The sequence below is a fragment of the Haliaeetus albicilla genome, chromosome 4 (genome assembly GCF_947461875.1).
Source record: "Haliaeetus albicilla chromosome 4, bHalAlb1.1, whole genome shotgun sequence".
Lineage (NCBI taxonomy): Eukaryota > Metazoa > Chordata > Aves > Accipitriformes > Accipitridae > Haliaeetus > Haliaeetus albicilla.
The window spans coordinates 33,464,433-33,490,225 of NC_091486.1; the positions used below are offsets into that span (position 1 = coordinate 33,464,433).

General features: G+C 34.4%; 2 protein-coding genes across 3 annotated transcripts in view; one reads left to right on the forward strand and one right to left on the reverse strand.

The window, feature by feature from the left end:
* Positions 1-25,793, forward strand: part of DNAH7 (dynein axonemal heavy chain 7) — a 115,714-nt gene that overhangs the window by 77,927 nt on the left and 11,994 nt on the right. Inside the window, exons 46-54 of the mRNA XM_069781866.1 lie at positions 836-999; positions 7,216-7,370; positions 8,293-8,483; positions 11,773-11,906; positions 12,612-12,947; positions 15,423-15,549; positions 16,737-16,931; positions 19,975-20,067; positions 25,399-25,575. Coding sequence (XP_069637967.1) covers positions 836-999; positions 7,216-7,370; positions 8,293-8,483; positions 11,773-11,906; positions 12,612-12,947; positions 15,423-15,549; positions 16,737-16,931; positions 19,975-20,067; positions 25,399-25,575 — 1,572 coding nt within the window. The remainder of the gene's footprint in view (positions 1-835; positions 1,000-7,215; positions 7,371-8,292; positions 8,484-11,772; positions 11,907-12,611; positions 12,948-15,422; positions 15,550-16,736; positions 16,932-19,974; positions 20,068-25,398; positions 25,576-25,793) is intronic.
* Positions 12,704-23,676, reverse strand: LOC138685133 (baculoviral IAP repeat-containing protein 5.1-like). Of its 2 annotated transcripts, XR_011324395.1 has the most exons (5): positions 23,623-23,676; positions 22,997-23,106; positions 22,552-22,666; positions 15,458-15,531; positions 12,704-12,751 (listed from the first exon to the last, which is right to left on the reverse strand). XR_011324395.1 is itself a non-coding variant. In XM_069781865.1 (4 exons), the coding sequence occupies exons 2-4, from the start codon at positions 23,104-23,106 to the stop codon at positions 15,517-15,519; spliced, it is 240 nt and encodes a 79-aa protein (XP_069637966.1). In that variant the 5' UTR covers positions 23,623-23,676; the 3' UTR covers positions 15,330-15,516. The 2 variants fall into 2 exon arrangements, 1 of the variants encoding a protein (XP_069637966.1); XM_069781865.1 differs by lacking the exon at positions 12,704-12,751 and having other exon boundaries at positions 15,330-15,531.

Consider the following 25,793-nt stretch of genomic DNA (forward strand, 5'->3'; position numbering starts at 1 on the left):
TTGTTTTGTTTTTTCTCCCCTGCAGTTTTCATAAGAGAAAAAGTTAAGGTATCTTTTGGAATATCAACTTTGTTTTACGCAAATTGATGAATCCTTCATTCACCATCTCTGTGCATGCCTCTAGCCCTTAGACCATTTTCTTTAACACTGTATTTCTGAGTTTTGTTGCTTGAGGCTTTGCCAGCTAGTTTTTATTTTAGAATACTACAGCACATTTCTTTGACCTTGTACATAGCTTTCATACAAGATTGTACCTTTCACAGGAACATGCTATTTCTATACATTTTCTTTCTTTAGAAGCGTTCTTCCTAGTGGAATATGCTTTTTGATTTACATATTTGAAGGTGTATGTCTTCGTTATTACGCACCATGCAAACATGTATAGTTTACACAACTGTAGTGAGTTAGATGATATAGAGAGTGAAAAGCAATTCTAAATGATTGTTGTTAAGTTTGGTTAAGTCCTGAGAAGTGCTCATTATATGTGTCCTGAGAGTTAAATAATGAAGATTTTAAATTTTTTTTAGTTAGAATATGTGCATTTGTTCTACACTCATTTTATAGTATAGAAGACTACTGCTGAAATGGTAAACAAAATCATACCAAGGCTCTGACCAAATAAACTTGTATTTCGTATACGGAAATCACATACAAAGGCATTTTTAGAGACATTTTTAGACATTTTGTAGAGAAGGATGAGTTTCTATTTGTAGATATAGTGATCTTGTATGTGGCAACTGTTACGGGAAATGGGTTGAAAAATATGGGGTTTACTAGTTTGAAAATTTTATGAATAGTCAGAACTTCAGTTAATATTTGTTTTCGTCTTATCTAGATGCAAACTAAAGAGTGGGCATTGCTATGTAAAACAAAAGACATTCCTTGTTCTGATGATTTTTCCTTAACAAATACCCTGGGAGAACCAGTGGAGATCAGAGCTTGGAATATTGCTGGACTACCTTCTGACACGTTTTCTATTGATAATGGCATCATTATCTCGTAAGTAAAAAAAAAAAAAAGGAAAATGACAACGAATAATTTTCATTAAATAGCTTCTTACAACATAGTTTTCAGTTATTATTTTTATAGACAGTTTTCTACTGTATATCCGGTTTAACAACCAGCATTATACAATGACTGTAGTGTTTAAATTTATAAGAAATACTAATAATACTTTTTAACTTTACAATGTAAAGTTTTTAAATCTGTGAATTCACTCCCCTCATTTGTAACTCCTATGGATTGCTATAATGATACCTTCCCCTGCTTCCCCCCCTTTTTTTGTTTTTACAAACATGCTGCACACTGGATTCAGTTTAAGACATCCTAAAATGCTTCAGGAATAGAATTTTGAATACTATTCTTGTAGTATAATCAGTAGATATGGAAGTAATTCTCCTTTAAAAAGCTAAAGCTCTTTAATTTTAAAGAAATATGCTGGCATAATTTGCTGCCAAGAGGTATTGCTGCAGAGGTACTGAAGATTATTTTGCTAATCTTTCTATGAGTGTCACACACTTTTTCCCTAAGATGGCACTGGAAATACTACAGATAATGTCTTGATTGCTTCTCTGTAAACAGTTTTCCAGTTTATGTTGCCAACTGGTAGGAGATTTTAACATCCAGGCTTGTAATGTATTTAGTGTGCAAAGCCCTGACATTTTGGAAATGTTTTTTACACTGATGAGCCGAATCTTTATTTTGCTAGGGCATAGTAACGGAACAACAAAAAAAGGCCCATGTATATCTTCTACTGAAGGCAGTAAGGGAGGTGCAAAAAGCTAGAATGGAGAGAATTTCTAGTCTCCTTTCTTACAGAGGATGATCCCAGCCATATGCTCTTGCCAGTTTCTTCCTCTGTTTCTTGCCTTTTATTCTATGTACTTCTAAACTGCTTCAACAAGTAAAGGTGAGATAGGCCTTTCCTGCAATAACCCCTGATTTCAGAAAGGTGCACTTTCACATCACTTCAGGCAGTTGGGAGTTAGATATGGGTCTTCCTCATCTATGTGATAGGTTTAGATATTTGATGAAAGGTGAAAACCTGTATCTGTACTGACAATTTGGAGTCTGTTTTCTTTAGGGCCTCATTCCCCTATCAATACTTCATACAGACTAGTCATTTCTAGGATCCCTTCTGGAGCAGAGAAACCTGGTATATTCCTAGACAAAAGCTGAGAGATTTGGGTTTTGGGTTAGTGTAGGGACCTCTTTAGTAGGCATTATGAATGGGGCACCACAAAGTCTTTGCACCAAGTCCAGTCCTCAAAGAACTTTAAAAAAAAATTATTAAAATGTGAATTCATAGCAGAAACCTGATTGCATCTTTGGAGTGCTGGAATTTACTAAATACCATTTATAATTAAAAGCTTGGCAGTTGCAATTGTAGTTTCCTGTTGTGTGTAGTTAGTATGGCAATAGTCTTACATCCCAAGTTGAAGAAAGTTCTGATAAGGAAAGAAGGATTTATTTTTCATTTTGAAATTCCCTTTTTGTTTTTAAACATTCCCTTTTCTAATTATCTTAAGCTAAATCCAAATAAAATACTTTAACTTTATCTAACGATACATTTTTTGATTGAAAACTTTTAAAAATTCTGCATATTTCAAGATATTGTCATTCTTATTTATAAAGTGAAACAAATTCTGAAACCTCAAAATTCCTCATAGAAAGAAAATATGGATCCCATAAACTCTAAATCTAATGTTCTTGCATTTCACTTTTAAGGTGATTATACATTCTTATGTCGTGTTCTAATACATGCACATCTGTGTCTCACATCAGTCACCAGAATTATGTTTGTCTGGGCAAAGTTCATCTGGTATATATCAATGTAACAATCAGTGCAAACATCAGTGATTTGTATGACAACATATAGCATGGGAACTGACCATGTTAATGTTTTAACATAGAAATATCTACAGCTCACTAGTGATTAGCTTTAGATTAATGTGCCTGCTGATGACTGAGATATGTATGGCACTGACAGTTTTGTTAAATAGAGAGCTGGGTGCTTGCAATAGGCTGAGCTTTGTGACCTTGCATAAGCAGTTATGATTTTCATTTGGACTTGCATTTGTTATGACAGTAAACAAAGAACCTCTCAGTTCTGTCCAGTATGCTTGCTAATGCATTGCTACTGACTTCACTTTTAGGTTTTGTTCTTAGCACAGCTGAATCTGAATTGACCGTGGAACAATGTTGCTTTAACTGCTTTTCTGTTCGTGATTGCTACCCATTTACTTCATGTTTGTTGGTTCTCTTTTCTGGATAATGAATAAATAATTCTTATAATTCTTTACCATAGCCAGGTTAATGGTTGTCAAGTCTGTGATAACATGTACCTAACGTTTATGTATCTTTTTTACAGTATGCTACTGCAGAAACTTACAAATATAAATCTTTAATTTTTGCTACTGTTTACATGAAAATTCTTTTCACTGTTTGAGGAGTCTAATATTGTATAGCCCTGGTGAATGAATACTTCTTTTACTGTAGAGTGAATGTTAGGTTGTCACACATAAGTGAAATTGTCTGTTACAGGGTTAACCTTTGGAAGCATAAATGTGTGGATAATACTTCAGCTTTGGCAACTGGATAGGTGACAAAGTGCAAAATGAAACAGCTAAGACAAAAATAATGTACTAGCTAAAGAACGTCAACGTACTTTCATTTGACTTTAAAAATTGGCATTGGTTGTACTTTTGGAAGCAAAACTACTTATTGAAGTTAGAGGAGATATGCTGGGATTATCATTATATATGTAACTTTTTAAAAGTAATTACTGTATTAATAATTCAATCACTCAGGCTAAACAGTTGACAAATGTTAATGAATTCAACACTTCTACAGTACATCCCAACACTTCACTTTTTATAAAGCTTTGATCAAAATTCTCTTTGAACTAATGGAAAGACGATTAGCATTTTAAAACTAAATAATGATAGAGTTTAATTTTGAAATGTGAGATAGAATCTACCTCAAATTGATGATACATATTATGCCTGTAGTTATGAGTTTATGGCTAGGTGAATTTTATATTAGGACCCCAGGAACCATATAAAATGCAACTCAAGCTTTTTATAACAACAAATTTTTTAAAAAGCAGAATTAGAGACCTATTCAAGGATAATTTGCAAACATACACAGTGACTGCTCATGCATCCCAGCAATGAAGAAGGATTTTATGGTTGATGAAACCTAAGTGTGTTTGGTTGTTATTAGAGAACCACTCTTCAGTTATTTAGTCTTAAGTATTTCATGTCTGTTACACAGAGAGTCTGAAATGGTATATGCTCAAAATATGTAAATGAAACTTTGAAGTAATTAGGGAAAGAAATACATACTGTATGTTTTGGCTGAGGTTTTCTCAAATCTTAAACTTCTGTTTTAAAACAAGAACAGGCTAAATTATTATGAGTAAACTGTGTAAATATTGTCTGTTTCAGAATGCACTTAACATGTATGTTTACTGTGTTCAGTTTACAGTTTGCAATTGCTGTATCACCTTGTATCATCTTACTCTTAAAATCACCTGGCTATATATCCCTTGGGTCTCCCTTTTCGTTCTCGTAAGCAAATGAACCACCTAGCAATTTGTGAGCTCAGCAATTCTTTCAGTACACTTTGGATCTATTGGTGAACACTGTTACCTACTGTGAGACTGTCTTCTAATACTGTTGATGCTACTGCCTCATCTGACAGATGTTCAGATTTCAAATCCTGTTTGCTTCTCCAGACCTATTGTGCTACCAAATTTGCCCTTATCTGTGTTTATCAAATTATTCAAAATATTTGTAACTTTACAAAGCCCATGTTTTAACTTTCTAAATGTCTGCTTAGATATCATGCTGTCCTGGTGGATTACAAATGCATTTCCTGAATGTCTCAATGCATTTTACCTGTGAAAGCTTTCTTCTTCATAGGTAGGCCAGAAAAGGGTCCTTTCCAGATGACCCATTTACCTAAATAATTTTACAAGGGGGAAGAAAGCCATCCTCTTTCAGCTGGTGAATGGTCACTCCCAAGTCCAATTTGTGATCCATAACACTGAAGGATCCTCTGTAGCATCCCATGTACAATCTCAGGCTACTGCTACACATGGTACATATCTCTTTCAAACCTTTTGCTCCTGAATTTCTATCTTGCTTCCACAATCTCCATTTTGAGTCCAAAGAACCTAAGGTGCTTGTGCTCCCTACCTCCATATATATTCCTTCTTCTAAGGGATCACATTTATTTGGGCACATTTTACTGTGCAGAGATTCTGCAAGCAGGATCAGTCACGATTTCTGAGTACAGAATTATTTTTTCAGTAATAAACATACATGATAGGACTAACACTACTAAACTAAACATCAGCTTACTCATAGCTGCATCAAGAATGCTTTATAAGTCTGTGCTAGCCAGAAGGCTGACATTGAGGTGGGGAAACGTTGGCCTCCTTGTAAAGGATTGGTTCTTGTGAAGGACTGGTTCTTGATCTTGCTGAGCGGCCACATCTGACATCAATTGCCAAAAAAATAAAAAACAGTCTCTGCTTTTTTCTTCTTTCCAAAGTTCCATAACTTCTTGTGAGTTACTATTCCCAAGCAACCAACTTCCCTTTCAGCTTTGTTTTCACTTTTTATATCTTACATAGTTTTGCTTATCCAGTCTGTCACAGCTTAAAAAAAAATATTTTTTCAGTAATGATAATCCAGAGTCACACTGCTGTGCTTCACAGAACTGTGCCTGAATCACAGACAGCTGAACCCTTGGATTAAGGGTTACATGCATATTATTGTGTGTTGTTATACTTACACATATATAAATAGGCCTTACAACTACACCTAGTTCTTAATAAGAAGTTTGTGGAATAGAGATTGTAACAGAGAATATAAAGAATTTTTCTCTCTTAAACCAGGCTTTACCTGTTTTAAAATTACTCTCTTGAAAGAAGATCAAGGTTTCTAATGTATTACACAGTTTTGCCTGCCAGCAATTTTGAAACAAATAAGCCTGCAAGAACTTAGATTACATTGAACGAAGTTTGTCTGAGTATTGTCTTTTAGAACTTGCATTGTATCTACAACTACTTGCTCTGTACCTTTTTCTAATTCAAGGCTTATCACTTTCTCTTGAGAATTTGTGGAAGCCTTTTGTAAAACATCACTCTTTCTAAGAAAAGGTGTATCTGAAGATCAGACAAAAATGAAATTGTGTTTTACTTAATTGCATACATTTCGTCTTAGTATTTTTAAGGAAAGTAAGAACACAGATGCAGATCTGTTTACATTGCAAGTTTTATTTGTGAATCAGAATTCCTCAAGAGAGAAAGGCTCAATTTAAAAAAAAATTGTTAATGATAAATAATTTGCTAGTATCATTGTGCGTAAGCTAACTTGTAATAATGATAAAGGCCACAGATTTCTTTTCATGCTGAATTTGGAAAAAAAGGTATTGCTGCTGTTTTCCTTCCAGTAGTAGACTGTATTATATCTCCAAACCAACTGGGATCCAACTGGGCCCCTTGATCCAAATTTTTAGGACTACATTTATTTTGGAATTCTCACTTTAGCCTGCTTAGATGGTTTCTAATTTAGGTGATTATTGCTGTAATTGTAATTGACCATTAGCATGTGTCACTAGTCTTAGATATGTTGGTAATGTAACTATATGTGGTAGAGAAAACTGTAAAAAATCTGTGAAGTAGTTACTAAGTCTGCCAAAAATAAAATCCAGAAGCTCTTCATGTCCATTGCTGCTTAAAAATTAGGGATTAAAAGGTAGATACCTTGAATCTGCTTATATATTTCCCTTTATACTGACTCTAACATGTCCCTTTAGTGGAAAATCCCATTAATTTTCACTTGAAAATGCTCACTTATGCATATAAGTATCACAGCTGTTTGAAATTTCAAAACTTAGACCTTTTTATTTTGAAAGTGTTATAAAATTAAATGCAATTAAACTTTCTAGGAAGTAAGAAGTCTTATTCTGAATACTTTAGAATAGAAGAAAGAAGAAAATTATTTTTTGTAAACAAAGAACTTTAAGATTCATCTATCTCCTCTTAAATTCCTCAAGGAATTTAAGTATGTGCCTGCTACAATTTCATACTGATGCGCTTCTGTTTTAATGACAAAAGGGAATAAATTGCCTTAAGAAGTACTTCGAGGTAAATATTTGAAGAGCTTATATTTCAATTTTGAAAGTTTGTATTTTTCCCTTCAGTAATGCAAGAAGATGGCCTCTGATGATAGATCCTCAGGGTCAAGCCAATAAATGGATAAAGAACATGGAAAAAGCCAATAGTTTGCATATAGTCAAACTCAGTGACCCTCAATTTGTTACAACACTGGAAAATTGCATTCAGTTTGGCAGTCCTGGTAGGTTAATGACTAATGAAAGTGTAAATTACAGAAGAACCTGGAGGGGGCACAATTAGCTAAAAAATGAAACTCAAGTGAGTATCAAATGTTACCATAGTTAAGGAAAACAAATTTTTTCTTGTTTTGAATCAAATTAGTACTATAGTAATTAAAGTCCTCGCCCCAGGTTATAACATACTTCTTAGCACAATATAATTATAATACTCAGTTTAATTTGTATTCTTTAATTGCTGTAAGAGATTTGCCATTTCTTTGTTTTCATGTTACAATAATTTTATTTCTAAAAAGTAATGCTGTTTTTATTTGGCTTTTCAGGAGTATAAATACCAGATTACTAGGCTGTGATCATTATTGATTCTTGTATTCTCTGTAGTATCTTTATTGCAAGTAGTCTTATTACCTTCAAACAGAAATAAATTAATGAAACATAGTTACAACTCCAGCTATTTTTCAATGCCTAACTGGACTACAAGTAAAGAAATGGATTGTTTATTCTTCATTATTTCTTTCTTGATTTTGACAATGTCATATGCTTACAGTGAAGATTGAAGCAAACTTAGATACCCAAAATTATTTCTGTGGTATGTGCCATTTAATTTGTTATTTCCCTTTTTAAAAATGGTAGCCTTAAACTGCTGTTCTAAGCCATTGACAGCAGTAATAGTGATAGCATTTTAGTTGCTTTTTTTGCAAATTGATATAATATTAGAAAAAGAAATTAAAGGTACATTTCTTTGATTCATTTTTCAATCAGCTGAATACTCTTAGGAAGAATAAACCTTATCTCTAGATATTACTCGATTAATATTTTTATTGTTTGCACACTGTAAATACACATTATACATATGTATTGTAAAGAACAGTCAAACAGTAATATAAAAGCCAAGAAAGTCCTACTAATTCTTATGTTATTTTGAAGTGCTACTGGAGAATATTGGAGAAGAACTTGATCCTATCCTAGAGCCACTTTTGCTCAAACAGACATTTAAGCAGTCAGGGAGTATATGCATTTGCCTTGGAGACTCCACTATTGAGTATGCTCCTGAATTCCGCTTTTATATTACAACTAAGCTGAGAAATCCACGTTATCTTCCTGAAACATCTGTTAAGGTGAGAATTTTGAAAATGAATGTGCAACTCTCTTTTAATTTTGAAATGAGTCCTTGGCTAAAACCAGGGAAGAATTTCTGGCATTTGCTTATTCCTCCTCCCCTGCCTATAGTGGGTTTTTTTTACACTGCTGGAAGACTGGTATCATCTTAGAAGTGTTGACATTTCTCATATGTAATACTTCATCTTGCAATACTGTCATTCTTTCATAGAGTCAGGAATTTACTTATTTAATTAATTAATTTTATCACCTTTCCCAGTCTGTATCTCCTGATGCTATTTAGTCACTTTTTATTATAAAAATATTTACAAGGAGTTAATATAATAGTCACCTCACATGCAAACTCTACATTAGGCTTTCATATTAATGATTTTTATCTGTAGTATAGTTAGGGACAGGAGTCTGAGCAAATCCTGGCACTGTGCCTTGTTTATAACAGATAGAAAATATATTTACAGATTTGATATATTTGATAACTATAGCTATTCTTATTTTTTTATGTTAGGACAAAAAATGTGGTTTCCTGTTTTAAAGAATAAAATTGGTGGTTTAGGCTTTTTGAAGTTGTTTAGGAGATGTATTCCTCCTTTTATTTATTATTACTTTTGAAGAACTGTTTATAGAAAAGTATTGCAAATTTACGCTTTGGTTAGACTATACTGAAACACAAAACCTTGAAATAAAAACTTTTTAAACTATTGTGATATTCAGTAAAATGGAACAGTAAGTTGTTTCAACAATGAAGGAGTACTGATGCAGGAAAAATTGACAAAAATTAATGAAAGGGAATAACTTCTGTTCACTTCAATGAACATCAAATCACCTAGACGTTGATCTTTTATCAAAGAAGGTAATTAGCTGCATGTTCAGAAAAAAAAAGATGAAATATGAAAGGAAAAGAACATCCAAAAGATTTACTCTTAGAGTACATATACATTTAAAAGCTATATGAAGGTTATTTCCTAGGAACAGTTTTTTATTTAACAGACAATTAAAATCTCCTAGCTGCCAATCAACAGTCAATACAGTATTATTTTTTTGTTTGTTTTGTTGGTTGGGTTTTTCCCCAGAATACAAAGTTTCTAAAGATGAATCTTCTCTAGTTGGGTTCCCTGCAGTCAGACATAAGTTGTTAATTGTTGTAACAAGGAGCAGTTGCTTCATGACATGGTTAGGTATACTCCTAGCTACACCACACGCTGCTGAGCTAGCTATGGTGGCTCTTGTACAGGGAGCAAGAGGCAGAAAAGTAATATCTAAGTATCTTGCTCTGAAGCTAATTGCAACATCCATTGGTGAATTTGTCCTGAGGATTATTCAGGAGCTAGCTAATGAAATGAGTCCAGGGAAAATGGTTATTGATGTGGTTATCATATTTCGCAGAAAATGATTGTACTGAATTCTGATGTGACTTATATAGTGAAGCCTGCAAAGATACATAGGTCATGGATTTACATGTATTTACACTACACAGATATGTATTTGCAGTTATTAGCCATTTGGGGTAGCTTTTTTCTAACTTTATTGATTAAATGTATTAAAAACCACTAAAAAAATCAGATAATTTTCAGCACTGCTGAGGGAAAGGTGACTTATTCATGTCCATAAAAAAAAAAACCATTCTGTCCTGCAGGGACCAAGGAGAAATGTAGAAGGTAGATAGCAGTTTGCACTTAGACTTCAGAGGTCTGAACCAGCCAACCTTTCAGAGCGTGGCAGCTGTGATTGAAAGCTAACTCATAATGCTGTTTATAGCTAGCCTTTTACTTTGAAGAAGGGAAATGGAGCCTATAGAAGATTCTTGAAGTTTTGAAACATTAGGTTCCTCTTATATTTCCCGTGACTAAAATGGTTAAATAAGGTGAGGAAGAAACAGGCCATGATGCTTGTGAAGACCTTACTGATTCTTAGTGTCAAATAGAACTGAACCTCCTCTCAAAATTCCTGTGTGAAAACAGTGTGATAAGCTATCTGTGCTCTGAATTTTTTTTTCCGCTGAGGCTTACTATAACAAAAAATGATTAGTGATGTATTTTAAGAAAGTTAAAATACTACCCCTCCTAACTTTACAAGCAAAACTCATGAAAAAAAGCCTCAAATATTTGGACAACTTTCAGATATTAGTGGCAGAAGCCAATCAAGACAAATTAACTTCACAGGTATTCCATATTCTAACTGATCACTATGTTCAAGGCAAATGTTCTTTTGAAACACAACTCAGTGGCATCTGTAGGCACCAAAAAAAGCCCAAAGAGTATCTGTAGTCACTATTACATAGTCCATTAATTAAAAGCAATACTTTCATCAGTCTTGATGATTGATAAGTAGGTTATTTTCTTGGTTTTGAACTACATGCATCAAACTCTTTTCTAGACTTCTGCTGGTAATGTATTTCTTCCCTTTCTCATGTAAAATATTGTACATTTTTGCCGCTTCTTCAGCAAGAGTATGGTTTTTTTTTTGTGAATCCATTATAAATATATCATGGGATTGGAATTTTTTTAAACAATAATTTTTTTCTAGTCACTTATTTTCTCATGAAAAAGAGAACATGATGCTATCCTAATTCTAGGATACAGATGTCCCCATAATAATACCACCACAAATTGCATGTGAACAAGGCCATTAAAAAGAGAAAACGTATGTGGCAGAGGCAATAATAGTTTGAAGTACAACTCCAGCATGTATGTTACCACTTACTTTATGAAAACAGCAAAAAATTTATGGGTGAAAGTGTCTAAACACCATAAAATGTGATCTACTTGGTCTTTATTTATATTTTTGCAAAATACTGTGCCAGCATCCCATTTGCACTGGGATGTTTAGATGGAACAATTCTGGAAAACAAACAATACCAAATTTATTTACAAAATCTGTACATTAAGTTGACTCTTCCATTCATAGAAATGTTTTGCTCCTTTCTCTGTGAAGGCTGCTTGATGCATACAGGTATCAAATGGGTAGATCCCTCTTGCATGTAAAAGTGTTCATTCTTGTTATATGGACTAATCACTTGAAGCACTGATACTCAAAGTTTCAGTGTAATTTTGAGAAACAGAATGAAATTCTATACATTCTTGTCACATCCCTTTTATGGTTAACTTTCTGGGTTAATCCTGGAGTTAGCTTTCCAACACAATCTTAAACCCTCAGCTGCAATTCATTTACTATCAAAGTTTGGCTGAGCATATTACATGATATTATACATACCTCATCTTGTAAAGGAAGAAGCATTTTAATTGCATCTGGCCATAACTCTGCTATCTTTCAAAAAATATCTTCAAACAGGTAACATTATTGAACTTCATGATAACTTCAGAAGGAATGCAGGATCAGCTTCTTGGAATCGTAGTTGCAAAAGAAAGGCCAGATCTTGAAGAAGAAAAACAAGCCCTCATTGTACAAGGGGCTGAGAATAAAAGGTATCAAGACAACTTCCTGTGCTATGGATAGAAGCAAGTTGCAGTTTACAGAAATACAATCATGGGAAACACATTTCAGAGACCTTTTTGTGTTTGTTTGCTTTACCAGGAAATTCAAGATTGCTATTTTTGAGACCCCAAACTTAGGCTTCTGTTTGTTTTTTAGGCTGATTTGGATGCATGCTCTTACTCATACTCCTACTGGTTGTGCCTTTCTTCTTCTGATATTCTTCCTATTTCTGGGATTATTAGGAAATGTTAAAGAGCTGAATTGCAGGTTGTGTAATTGCAAAACATAACTCTTGATCCTGTCCTCTGTTTTTGCACATCCTTTCCATGATGTTGGCATATAATTTGCTGTCCTCAGAAATTTTGATTAGATCTTAACGGTTGTGTTTTAGAAATGTTTTCATTGTGTGCTAGATTTGCACTGATTGTACATGGCAAAGGGCGTCTTTCCCCATGAGTCAAAGCATGAAATGTGCAGTATTCAAAGTGGTTTGTCACTTCCTCCCTTTGCCATCCATTTTTAGCCTGAAAGTGGATAATTTTTTCAGAAATTTAAGGGCATGTTTAATAAGAAAAAAAGGTTTAGTTATGTAAGTTGCATACCATTAATAGAATCTACACATTATCTTATTTTATTAAAACTAAGAGAAAACAGCTGTAATTTTTGTATGTTAAAAATCTTGTATATTATTTTAGGCAGCTAAAAGAAATAGAAGACAAAATTTTAGAAGTTCTTTCAGCCTCAGAAGGAAATATTTTGGAGGATGAAACTGCTATCAAGATATTGTCTTCTTCCAAAGTTCTGGCCAATGAGATTTCTGAAAAGCAAGCTGTAGCTGAAGAGACAGAAAAGAAGATTGATGCTACTCGTATGCGCTATCGTCCTATTGCTATCCATTCGTCAATCTTGTTTTTTTCTATTGCTGATCTAGCCAACATTGAACCAATGTACCAGTATTCACTCATGTGGTTTATTAACCTTTTTATGATGTCCATAGATAATTCGGAGCAATCTGAAGTTTTACAAACAAGGTAAGAGCGATAATTCACCATTTGTAATTGGTGATGTATTCATAGTTACTCCAGAAACGTTACTGTCATTTCTCTAAAGTGTATTGCCTCAGGCATTGTATTTTGAAATATCTTTTTGTACACATATATGTCAGATATTTTTCTGGAAAATAATTTATTCATAGAAACAAAATGGTACAATATATTACAAATGCAACCTATTCCACTATTTCTATTTAGTAATTGCTAACTCACGTTGTGTGTGAAAGTATCAGTTAGATAAAAATGGTCCACTTGCTTTGTTTTTATATTTTGTTTCATGTAGTGACTTTGTATGTCTTCAAGAAACAGACAAGAAACTTTTTCACACAACTGGTGAGAGAGAATTAAGTCTTGTGACTGGGGCTCTTGGCTGTAGAGGGTGCAAGGCAGTAATTATTAACCCAACTATTTTTTTTTTTAATTCAGTTTGATTCTTGTTTCATGCTTAAGATGTTTCTCCCTCTTCCAGCTTGTTCATGAGAACAGGAGAAACTATGCAATCTTTGATGGCCTGAATTTATTTTGCATGTGATGGACCTCACTTTTATGCTTACATTAGGCTTGTTCAAAATACATCCTTTAAAGTGAATTATCTACACAGAGATTGTTTAAAGAAAGTTTTTCAGTGTTCTATCACATCAGTTACTAAATTCTACTTCAGTGGCTTTATTTGATCTTCAAATCACAGAGCATTTCTTCTGTTACTTAGCTACTTGCCTGTTCCTCAGATGAACAAAGGATGGGAGAGGGAAACTACTCTCCCAGTTTGTATTCAGAAAATTTCTCTAATTAATATTGCAAATGGGAATTTCTGAATTATCCATTACTGTCCATATTATTATACAAGTTTTAGTACCTGCTAAGGTAGTGTTTAATGTGTAGTGTTCAGTTCAGTGGCATACTGGTCATGAAGGTTATTTTTTCATTAGAATTTTGTCAAGGTCTGGGCAATCTAAGTCTAGCATAACTGTTTTATCAAAGATATTGCTACTAATCATTTAAGTCAGGGCTTAATATTTTGGTATATTTGAAGCTACATTCAAGGTAGCCTTTTAGCAACAAGGCAATGTGTGTTCTATAAACCTAGCTCTTTGACTTTAAATCTTACTCTTTTATATCTCAAAAAATACCCTGTATGCCTTTGTGCCTAAATTAAAGCAAGCAATAAATAACATAATCTCATTTTGATTCAGAACCTTTCTGACAGCAGAAATATAAAGATACAGGACCTGATTCCCAGCTGACAGTATGCATTCCCAGGGAATGATTGATGTAAGCCCATTTTGATAATTTTGCCCACTGAAGGCAGAGGAAGACAGACTCGTAGAAGATTCTCTGTGAATTTATAATTCACATGGGACTGTCTTAGTCTGTCTTCACTAGTCAGTCATTTTTCACTACAGGGTCTGTGCTGAGATTTTTTTTTTAAATCATTCTTTTCTCATGCAAATTATGTTACTTCTGTAACTTGAAGAGTTTACTTTTTGTCCCGTGGCCATCTTTGTGTCAGTATTTTGTGTATAAATTGTTTGTATATCTATTTCACTGATGAGGAATCAGTAATTTTGAAAGGACTTAAAATGCTAAAAAAAAGGAACATTTATATATTACAGTAATATTATTAAAAATGGTCTATTTCTTGTTAGCTGAATGGAAGAACACAAAAATAGATTGAAACACAAGACTGAAAAGCAGACACAGATCAAACAACACAGCTTGCTCTCAATCTTGATCTTCTGCTAAAAGCTTTCTACTTTTCAATTATAATAGATCACACTTAGGTTTCTGAATGATCACTGTGTCTGAACTGCAGGAATACCCTTCGAGTAGCTCCCTGCCAAGGGACTGGTGACCTAGGTAGTTGGAAAAAAAAGCTATAGCACTTCTCCACATCTTTGTTACTACCTTGAAAGAAGTATTTGAAGTAGTTCTGCAAATTCAGACACTGCATTTCTAACCACCCAAATAGACTTTTCCTTATTTTGACTACGTATTCAAACTTAAACCTTTGTAAAACAATAGATGGACTTCTTGCTTTCTATGTAAAGGAAATTATTAATAATAAATCACAGTGTTCTAAATATATTTGTATTGTAGTGTATTAAGGAAAATACTCTGTAGTATGGGAAACATTTCAGATAACCTTTAAAGATGGACTGTTTTGATTTTGGCCCTGGTATTTATATTCATAATGAATTTTAAAATTGCTGCTCTTTTCTGTCCCTCCCATAAGGGACCTCTCACTTCCTCTGAAAATCAGGTATTACTAAGATGTATTGTACTTAAATGTTTTTTATGTTATTTTGCTCACAAAATGGTACATGCATTTAATCATTGCTTTGGAGTAACTGACCAGAAAACAAAGGAGATCTAAATGGTTTGTAATATATTTCCAGAGTGCACACTCCTTAGAGTGCTATTAATGGAAGGTTGTTCTTTTTCCAACATCTGTAGGTTGAAGATTCTCAAGGATCATTTTACTTACTCACTTTATGTCAATGTCTGTCGCTCCCTCTTTGAAAAGGACAAGCTGCTCTTCTCTTTTTGTCTAACTGTGAATCTCCTGAAACATGAAAGATTGGTCAGTAATTAAAAATAATTTGCAGTTTGATATTATAAATATTAAACTCCATATACAAACTATCAGTAATAGGAACATATAGGAAAAGAATAGAAAAATAAGTTTATATATAATTATATTACTTAAGCCTCAATTTTGTGGTGTTTTATTTTCATTTTAATAAGCAATTATAAGCATTGAAAAAGATTCTCCAGAAGAAAATAAATACATAACAAAAAGGTATGGCAAAACTGAGCTAGATGATAACAGTTTTTCTAAACATTACTTAACCAAAACCCAGCCTATGTTATTCTTAGTGAACACTTTACAAAATTTTACTGTAATGTATTCCATGTTCTAAGAGCATATAAAAATGAATTGTAACCACTGATTTAAGAAACTACTTATCTTTTTCACTTAAGGTGCTAAATCTGTTCATTTTTGCATAGAATTCCTCAAAATCAAACACTTGTACCAACTGAATTCTATTAATTTCTAGTAATTCTTTACGAAATATTTCTTTACAGGATTTTTAAATTCATAATGAAATACACGCATTTTAACCATATTGTCTGCAAAACAGTACTTATGGTTGCTTGGAATTGTTTGTTTCAGTGTAATAAGGAAACATTTAAAATTTTAGAAACTTTTGAAATTTTTATGTTGGGGAATACATAGAAGTGAATTCTTTCAAGAGCTGACAGTAATAATCATGGGATGCTGTTCTCATTTACAGGGACTTCAATTTACAAATTTATGTAATCAAAGAAATTTTGTGATAAGGAGTATTGAGAAAGGAATGAGACATGTAATAGGCTGATACTTCTTTTTCATATTTAGACTTGCATTATAGGAAAAGATTGCAAAATGCATGGTTCCCTGAAATATGTCCAGTATTTTTTTCCTTCCACACTTTGGGATTTGAAGAATGGGTCTAAAAATCTAATCAGTTAACACTGATTCATTCCCCAGGTTAGGAATGCAGATGAATCTTTATATTGGCTCGTATCTTAGGTTTTTTGATTCCTTAAATTCACGTTTAACTGAAAACCAGACACTGAATACTTTGGAAATAAGCTTTTAGTAGTTGTATAGAAGCTTTTTTAACTAATGCAAGAATTCAGATAAATGTATTGATTTCCTATATAATGTACTGAAACCATTAGGTTTTATTTATTTAGTCCTGAGAGCAGTGTTTTTCATTGTAGATTAATGAGAATGAGTGGAAATTTCTGTTGACTGGAGGCATAGGTTTGGACAATCCTTTTTCTAATCCATGTACCTGGCTTCCTCCAAAATCATGGGATGAAATTTGTCGACTAGAAGATCTGCCATGCTTCACAAACATTCGTAAGGATTTTACACGACTGAAGGATGGATGGAAATTGGTATATGACAGCTTGGTATGTTAACATTCCTGATTGCTTGCATTCATAAGCTAATTAACACATTGAAAATATTTACTCAGGGAAAAGAAAGTGCTGTCATTTTACATGGTATGTTCTTACATATATGAATGTAAATATTTAAGCAAATGGTGTGTTGTAGTAGATTATTGCCAATTTGTCAGGTGGCTTCTGAATAGCAAGTCATGATTTGAATTGAATTTGGATGGAAAAAAGGCAAGAAAACCTGGAGTGGTAAGGTAATAGTGAAATTGGTTAAACTTAAGGGAACCACTATCCCTTGCCAGTCTATATATTTGTTTACCATGCTTTGAAAATACCTTTTCATGCTATTATGTAGCATGCTGCTTTCCTGGATAAGTGTAAAAAAACCCCAATTATTGCCATGCAGAGAAACTAGAATGGGATTTGGGAGACCTGTGATTCCATATTTTCACAGTGTCCTGGTATATGCATTAATGACTGACTTTGTCTTTATCTGCCTCTGTCACTGTTTCCTTAAAATCTAAGCTCTTCAGATGAATTTCACTCCACATTTGGGCACTTGCTTCATCTTTAATCTTACTGTTAACACTTTTTATTTGATCATACTCCCCCCTTCTGCTTCTTGATATGCAAAGTGCTCATCATACACATACCTCCTGAACAAATGATTAAAAAATTTATCCTTCTTTCCTACTTGCATCATCTGACCATAACCACTTCCATGTTCAGATAATACTGTCCATTTGTGCTAGTCCATTGAACCACTTTTCTCACTGTTAACTTAAATGATGAAAATTTATTGCCAATATTCAGTCAAATGACTCTGGACTTCTTACACATGTTTCAAAAAGATTAATTGTATGTTTTATTCATTGTAAATGTAAAGGATTTAGAAATCCTTTCTATTTAAAAAATGGGCTGAAAGTATGGAGAGAGGAAAAGAATGGATTTTTGGTTGGAAATGCTCATAAGTGTATGATGAGAGACATTAAAGAAACCAAGCAGCTGCAGCTCCTTCAGTTGTCCAGATTGCAGGAAACAGACAAATAGCAGAGATAAAGCTTTTCTTGGGCATTTACAGAAAGATACAGCAAGTTGAGGGCTTTAGTTCTTCTTTGGGAGATAGTCACTTGGAAAATTAACAGAGAAATGATGACATTTGAAAAAGAGATTGAGAGAGGGGACTATTTCATTATGTACTTTGGAATTATAGCTTTTTAAAGCAATGCCTAATATAAATGAAAGGTGCTGACCTTCAGAGTAAAGATTCAAGATGTGTGTGATAGTTATGTGAGCATTCACGCAGTCAAACTGAAACAAACAAAAATTCCTTCATTTAAGTGGTATTCAATAAAATGAGGTCTATAGTATCAGGTCATCAGTTAACTGATAAAGAATCTAATAAACAGTAATGCTGAAGCCAGGAACATTCAGTTACTGATCCTGGAGTGCTAGATCAAAAGGAATAGCATTATCTATCTCTGTCCTGATATAGAAGAGTTGCTATGCCTTTTACTTATGTGAAAACATTTTAGTTACCTATTTAGCTTTAATACTAGTACTTTTGTGTGAATGCACTAGAATTCACATGCAAAAATGCTAGTTAATGGGTCTTAGGGAAGATTCCTTTTTAATAGTGGTATTTTTTTTATCAGTATAGTTTATCCCCAGTAATATGCAACCAGCTCTTTTTCCTGTCTTGTCAGTGATACACAAATTTAAATGAAGGGCAGTTTCATGCATGTACGCATGTGTGTTAGAGAGGGCACAAAATCAGTGTTGCTTTGAGCCACTTTGTCATCAGCAACCATACACGGAATATGAATGTTTTTCAAAGGAGTTTGAGATGCACTTTTGTCCTCATACTTTCTGTTGATCAGGTTGCTTCCAAAAGTAGGGGAGACCTGACTTCAACTCCCCAATTCAAGGATTCATTGTATTTTGTCTGAAGTTGTATTGCATATCTTGGAGTAGGGACTGAAACTCAGTTCTCCTCTAGCTGGCTGACTTAATCTCAAAGCTACTGATGCATCTCTTCTCATGGAGAAGTAAAGAGATTTTGGCACAGTGGCACAACTCTGAGTCTTTAGTGCAACCTTCACTCAGTGTTTCGTAATTCACTCAGTTTTCTACAACGCTTGCAAATTTTTAGCTGAACTCTTCAACAGCTGTTATAGATGTCATTCTGAGGTACACATTTTTCCCATATATTAATATAAATATAGTGCAGCATTCTGGATTCTGACTTGAAACTAAGTGCCTAGAAGTTGGGGAAGGAGGGACCCGGGCTCCAGATCCTTAGCAGATCCATTATGATTTGATATGCTAAATCAAATTTGCTCAGAAGACAGTTTGAGCAGGTCTGTCTGCATACCTCTTTGCCCAACCCTCTACAGGCAACCCTAAGAGGCTCACCAGCAGAGCTGTAATACCAGTTTCCAAAAAGGCACACCCAGCTGTTGCTGTACTTCAGTCTAATAAGAAGTTAACCTGCCACACAGACTGCTGTTCCCAATCTGATAACTGCAATAACAACATAACAGCTGGATTATTCATAGGCCATTTACAAACTAAGTTCTCTGGTGTATTGTTTGACTTAATTTTCTGATTCTTGTTTTCCTGCAGTCATTTTCTGCATTCAGATGCAACCTAATTCAGTTATCATGTAATACTGTAATGTGATTGTCATTGATTATATGGTTATCATTGTAATACTAAAGACCGACACCATAATTCAGTTCTAACAGAAAGAGGGAGGTAAAGTGCATTTTCAGTTTTCCTCCACCTCATTCCTTCTCCACCTTCTAGAGAAAAAACTTTGGGTTATTATCTGTTAAACACTTAAAAATTACTATGACTTCTCTGCTATAAGAGAAGCTTCTTAGATAAACATGTATTTAATTTTTTTTTTTAAAGCTTTAAGCATGTCAACGCCATTTCTGTAGATTAAGAAAAAATACATCATGGACTGATGTGTCAAGTTAAAAGATAATTTACTCTTGCTATAGCTAATTCACAAATGCTTTAAAGAATGTTGAAATACATATGTTTTTAGGATCCCCAGCATGAGGATTTTCCTGCAGAGTGGCAAGACAAGTTGGGGGAGTTCCAAAGGATGCTTATCATTCGCTGCCTGAGGCCTGACAAAGTATGTACAAAACTTTCACCTTATTCAAAAAGGTCTGTCCATCTTAGAAACCAAAAGTATTTGCAAGTATGCATTTGAATGGTTGACTATAACCATTCTACAACAGTCTATCATAAAGGAAAATAGAGATTAATGAGATTTCAAAAAAAAAAGAAAAAGTTTGAAATTATAATGAAAAAAACTTTTTAAAACAGAAGGGTAGGCCTTTAGCTTTTTTTTTAAGTTTGTGTATACACCAAAAATCCCCAAACCTCTTCCTCCTTGAGACTTACAAACCTTATGACTTTTTTTTCAGTACACCTGCTATTTTTGCTTATGTAAATTTTTTGATGGATGTCACTATCTATGGTAAATTTTATCTGATCTAGGAAGATAATTTAATGGTAAGCATGAGTGTAGATAGTGTAGATGCTTAAAGGTAGCAATTATTGCAGACACACAGATCCATTTTGTTCTATGGAAAGTTTTTTGAAGCAGAACTGTTCTGATTTGAGTTTCTCTAGCTGTAAGGCTTGAATGTGGCACAGATCACAATAGGTGCTCACAGTTGTGGATCTTTATTCCAAAAAAGTCAACCTACTAAAAACCAGAACACAAGTATTCGCTTAGACATTTTTCATATATTCACAGGTTAAGTGGCACTATTAGTCCACACCTAGCCATAACAATAAAGCACATTGTGAAAGATAGGCGTTAGTATAAACAGTTAGGACCTCTGTTCCAGAGAGCCTATGAAAGGAATTCTACATTTCCTTGCACAGCTGTTTAGCTTTATATTAGTACTCAGATAAAAATGTGAACATTTGTACTGTATAAAGAAGAGAAACTTTTAGAGTCAAACTTCACACTTCACTTCTAGATTTTTTTGACTGGCAATATGAGCTTTCAGAATGTTGGGCAGTTGGATCAGGATGGAGAGGCACTGGCAGCGGCGGTGTATACTGATGTTTGGACACAAAGTTATCCACAAGACGCTGCCTAGTTGCGGTGACTTCTTCTTCAAAAGAGTTTATTACACTTCTGCCAGTTTTGCACTTAAAGCAAAACAAAAGATTGAGACTTTCAGTTGAGCAATTTAACTGTTTAGTTCAACTACATTAAAAACTTGGATCCTCAAAAACCCACTGGTCTGCCACTAATTCTAGCTTAGAAGTCTACTTTTGGCTATGGTCAGTAATACTTCTGTCTGATGCAGAGCAGTTTGGCAGATATTTCATATGAATACCCCTATTTGATTCAGAAACTCATCCACCAGCCTTGTCAGTAGGGCTCAGTTCAGTGACCACTTTTGCGTATGTCTAGTATACATTTAAAGTAAATTGTGAACCTACTGTTTAGCTGTATTTTACATCAGGGAGGGAGAGTTCAGTTTGATTTTTCTTCTGTGTGAAGAGGCATGATCTCACTTCTCAGGATGCATTAGGGTATTAGTGCTTCAAGATGGCAGCATGCTCTGGATCAGCCCTAGTGCATAGCCCTCCACGCTATTGGTGACAGTATTCCTGGGGGCAAAGTGTCCCCACTTGAAGCTGCTGCTTCAAGTTTTCTATATGCTGTACTTGGAAATAAAGTAATATTATGGCCGAGACCCCTTTTGTACTGTGAAACACTGCTCTAAATCATTCGCTGTTCAGGTTAGATAACAACATCATCTTTTCACTCTTAGTCCACCTTTTAAGATATCAGACTGCTCCTACTGTGGCATGTGATCCTATTTTTATGTATTTGATTCTGTTGTATAGGGAACTTAACCTTGACAGTCACCAGGTATATTTTCGATATGCAACATTATCAGGAAGGCAAAGACCTTGCTTGTGCAAACCCACCAAGAAGTAAGATGCAGAACCTTTAGTGTGCCTCGTCAGGGAGCCTGGTTCACTTGATTCTTACTACCCATAGGATTAGGGGTCATCTATCAGAGGTCAGCTGATCTTGATTAACTAGTTGAAGCAGCTCAGTTTTGTGTGCTTTTGTATATGTCAACACAATGGCATGCATGAAATCCCAGAAGTGGGAAGGAGTAAAACTGGATAACTGTAAAACATTTGAAATGGGCTTTAAAGTTAGAAAGCTTCATTACACTGATTTACATGTAAAATTGGACACGTGAAGCAATGGTCTGGTCAAATTTTGTCTTTTCACATGTGTTGTTCATCCCTCCTGAGAAAGATAGAGCTACTCATTGTAGAGCTTTCTGGATTGATTATTACACCCAAGATATCTTTTCTGCTGGAATGAGTTGTTGGAAAAACATTTCTAAAGGAAATGGGTTTTCCTTCAAAAGCTAGGCAATAGACTACACTGAGAAGTGTTTAGGTGCAGATTTCTTAGCCAATAATGTATGTAAATCATTACTTCAGCATAAGTCATGTTCTAGCCTTATATAATCACTCCTTGCTGATGCTTGGAAATCTTAGAGATGGAAGTTCTTGGTCTACATTCTAGCTTTGAATCTTGTATTAAGATTATTTGGTTAACACTTACAAGGAAGGTTCTCAGCCGTGTCATCTCCAGCATGTAGTACTCCTCCATTGTCAGGTCATCAAAGTGCTTAGTAAGGCATAAAAAGTCACAGCTGCGACGTTTGGTGTGTTCCTCCCTGCAACATAAACCCACAATAAGAACAGACACTAAATGCATGAAAGCTACGTTTCAAGAGATGAAGAAATGTGAACAGATGGGTCTCTTCAGTACTTCACCTGCCTATCAGTAGAAAAAGTGTCATACAGAAAACATATGAAATATATTTTAGTGGATCTCAGATGAAAGCTAGTTGAACTATTTCAAGGTTACTGGGTAAGATAAACTTCCAGTAGGCTTCAGTTTTGTAAACTGTTACAGAGAAATTGGTAATTTTATAATGAGTAAGGGGATGTTGTCAAAGCAGTTTGGAGGAATACTTCAAGAACATTGTTACATCTGTGCTTACCATGGGTCATCATTTGGTTCCCAGCCCTCCAGTTCTATCAAGCAAAAGAAACATTTTGCCACGTCTGGTTCATTTGCATTTGGACAGTGGACGAAGCCCGCCTTTGCCATCTGCAGGTGACAGTTTAGAAGTTTAGAGCCTCATCCAACACACTGCTCATGTTCACATAAGCAAACTGTTTGAGAGCTTGCAAATAATGCCTTTCCTCACAATGTCTATCAGCACAGATCGGGCTGAAAAATAAATTTTAAGTGTGAGGACTGCAAGCAGGTAAATAAGCAACTAGTAGAGGAACAAGGAATAGGCTACAAGTAGTAAACAGATTTCTGCATAGCTGTGGTATCTGCAGGCTACTGGAGTAGCTTTGTTCTACCAGATAACTCTTAGCAGATGCCATGCTACACAGCTATTTCAGCAGCAGTGCATGAGACCTGCCATAGCCAGGACTTTAAAGAATACCTTCAGAGAAATAACATAGCATACAACCATGGACATAAAGAACTTTTAAATATAACTTATGTGAGTAAAATGCTACATCTTTAACTTCTATGTTTTCCTGTTGCTTTAGAATCACGTCTGGTCAGAACACTAAAAATTAAGTTTGTTTTAGTTATCAAACTTCACACCTTCTCAGATAACTCTTGCAGTATGACTCATCTGAGATCCAGCCTGGACATTTCATGTGTATGCCAAAGTAGAAGTCACAGGGATTTTTTTTTTAATGTCCAAGTCAAAGCCTGCAGGGACATAAATGTTAAGTTCTCTAAAATATAAATAATTTTAATTTCTGAGTTTTAAGTAGTGATCATTCTGCTACTTCATCCTTCTTGCTGGATGTGTACTCGTTTCTTCTAATGCAGGCTTCTTTTTTATAAATGAAAATTTGCAATCAGGGAGACTACATAATACAAGAAATTAACTTTTAAGTGACAAGAACAAAAAAGTGAAACCAAGAAAAGTAACTATGTTAAATTCTGTAGCTAGACTAGTGAGCTGAACATGCAGAAGCTAGTCATCCTACTACAGTATTTCTGAGCAGGGTACAGAGCAAAGTTGGAATATTCAACTTTTCATCTTCTTCAGGCTTAGCGGAAGTTCACGACTCTTCTTGAGAATGACTATACTTAACAATGACCTCACATTCAGGCACAGTACATAAAAAATAAGGTATAGTTAAAATATCCATTTTTCAGACTTACGTTCTCCGGAGTGCACTTGCAGTTCTCTATAAAAGGCCAGTTTGTGAAGGTTTTTAAACGGTTCTCATATTCATACATATCCTTAAAATCACTCAAGAGCTTGGAAGCTGAACAAAGCTCTTTCAGGAGCCTCTCCATCTGTAAAGCCTGCAATTAGCATAGCCCAGAGCCTCTCTCCTGCTCTCGAATTTAAGGCATTATGCTAATTGGTGACACATTACACCTGTAAAGCAGAGTAAGTTTTAAAGCAGGTAAAACCACAGGTGAGTTCATGAGCAGGACAATCAAGAGGAATGAAGCTACTGGATTTTTTTTTCTGCTGTGTCACATTCTGTGTACGTGGCACACTATATATTCATTAGCTGAAAGCACCTATGCTAATGCAGTATGAAAATTACACATTTTATAACTGAAATGTCAAAAATGCACGTTAAAAACTCTAGTTATGAATACAGCAATTTTACACATAAAATTTTTAAAAATATTATACTGATTGTGACCAAAACAGCTGAATTAACATTGCTATTTGAAACTTTTAGCATTTCTTGAATTTCATGTTCAGAGATTAAATCCTAGTATCACATTTGCAAATACTGTTGCATTTCTTTAAAGGGGAGGTGGTTATTGTAAAATACTCTAGAGTGTGTCCAGAGATAGAATGAATGGTGATATTTAAAAGAATTATATCTGTAAGGTTTTACAGGATCAAAGCATTAAGCTGTCATTTTATAAATTGTTTCTCATTTTGGTACAGAGCCCAGTTAACTTCAGTATGAAGTTTAAACTCTGGTGTGTACAAGACTGCTGTACACAGCAGTTTTCTAAGCCAAGATCTTGACACCTTTGAAAGGTGTTACATTATAAGACTTGAAAATTGAAATCCCCTCCATAATACAGATGGAGCAAGTGCTGAAAAAAATCGGCTTCCTATACCAGCACATTAGTCTGTCCAGATGTGGTGACAGAAATGAGATTAAGGATCATTTGCATAGGACTTCCAATTTCAACCCTCTTAGAGCATCTATTTTGCTTAGGTTTACACATGCTAAATAACTGATTTCTCTGGGACTGTACTAGTATCTAATTTTACATGCAGGAATACTGTCCTTGAAATTTATATTAAAATGTTTAGAGTAATATATGTTAATGCTTACACAAAAAATAGGACACTTTAATTCTATTTTCCCTTTTTTTTTTTTTTAGCTAATACCAATGGTGCAGGAATTTATCATTCACAACCTGGGCTCTCCGTTTATTGAGCCACCTCCATTTGATTTGTCAAAAGCATTTTCTGATAGTCATTCTTGTGCACCACTGATATTTATACTTTCTCCTGGTGCCGACCCCATGGCAGCCCTTCTTAAGTTTGCTGATGATCAGGTATTTTAATATCTCCAGACTTTTTTAATGTAGTTGATGCTTGTGTGTGTGTGTGCACGCATACGTTTTTATGAAGGACCTTTATTTAAGTAAAAGTTGAAGTGGCAAAGTAAGCTCAAAAACCTGTTTTTAACTGCCCCAAAACATGTTAAAATTGATCTCATTATTCTCTTTGACACAAAGCACTGATTAATGTAGGTGAATTGTTTTTAGGAATG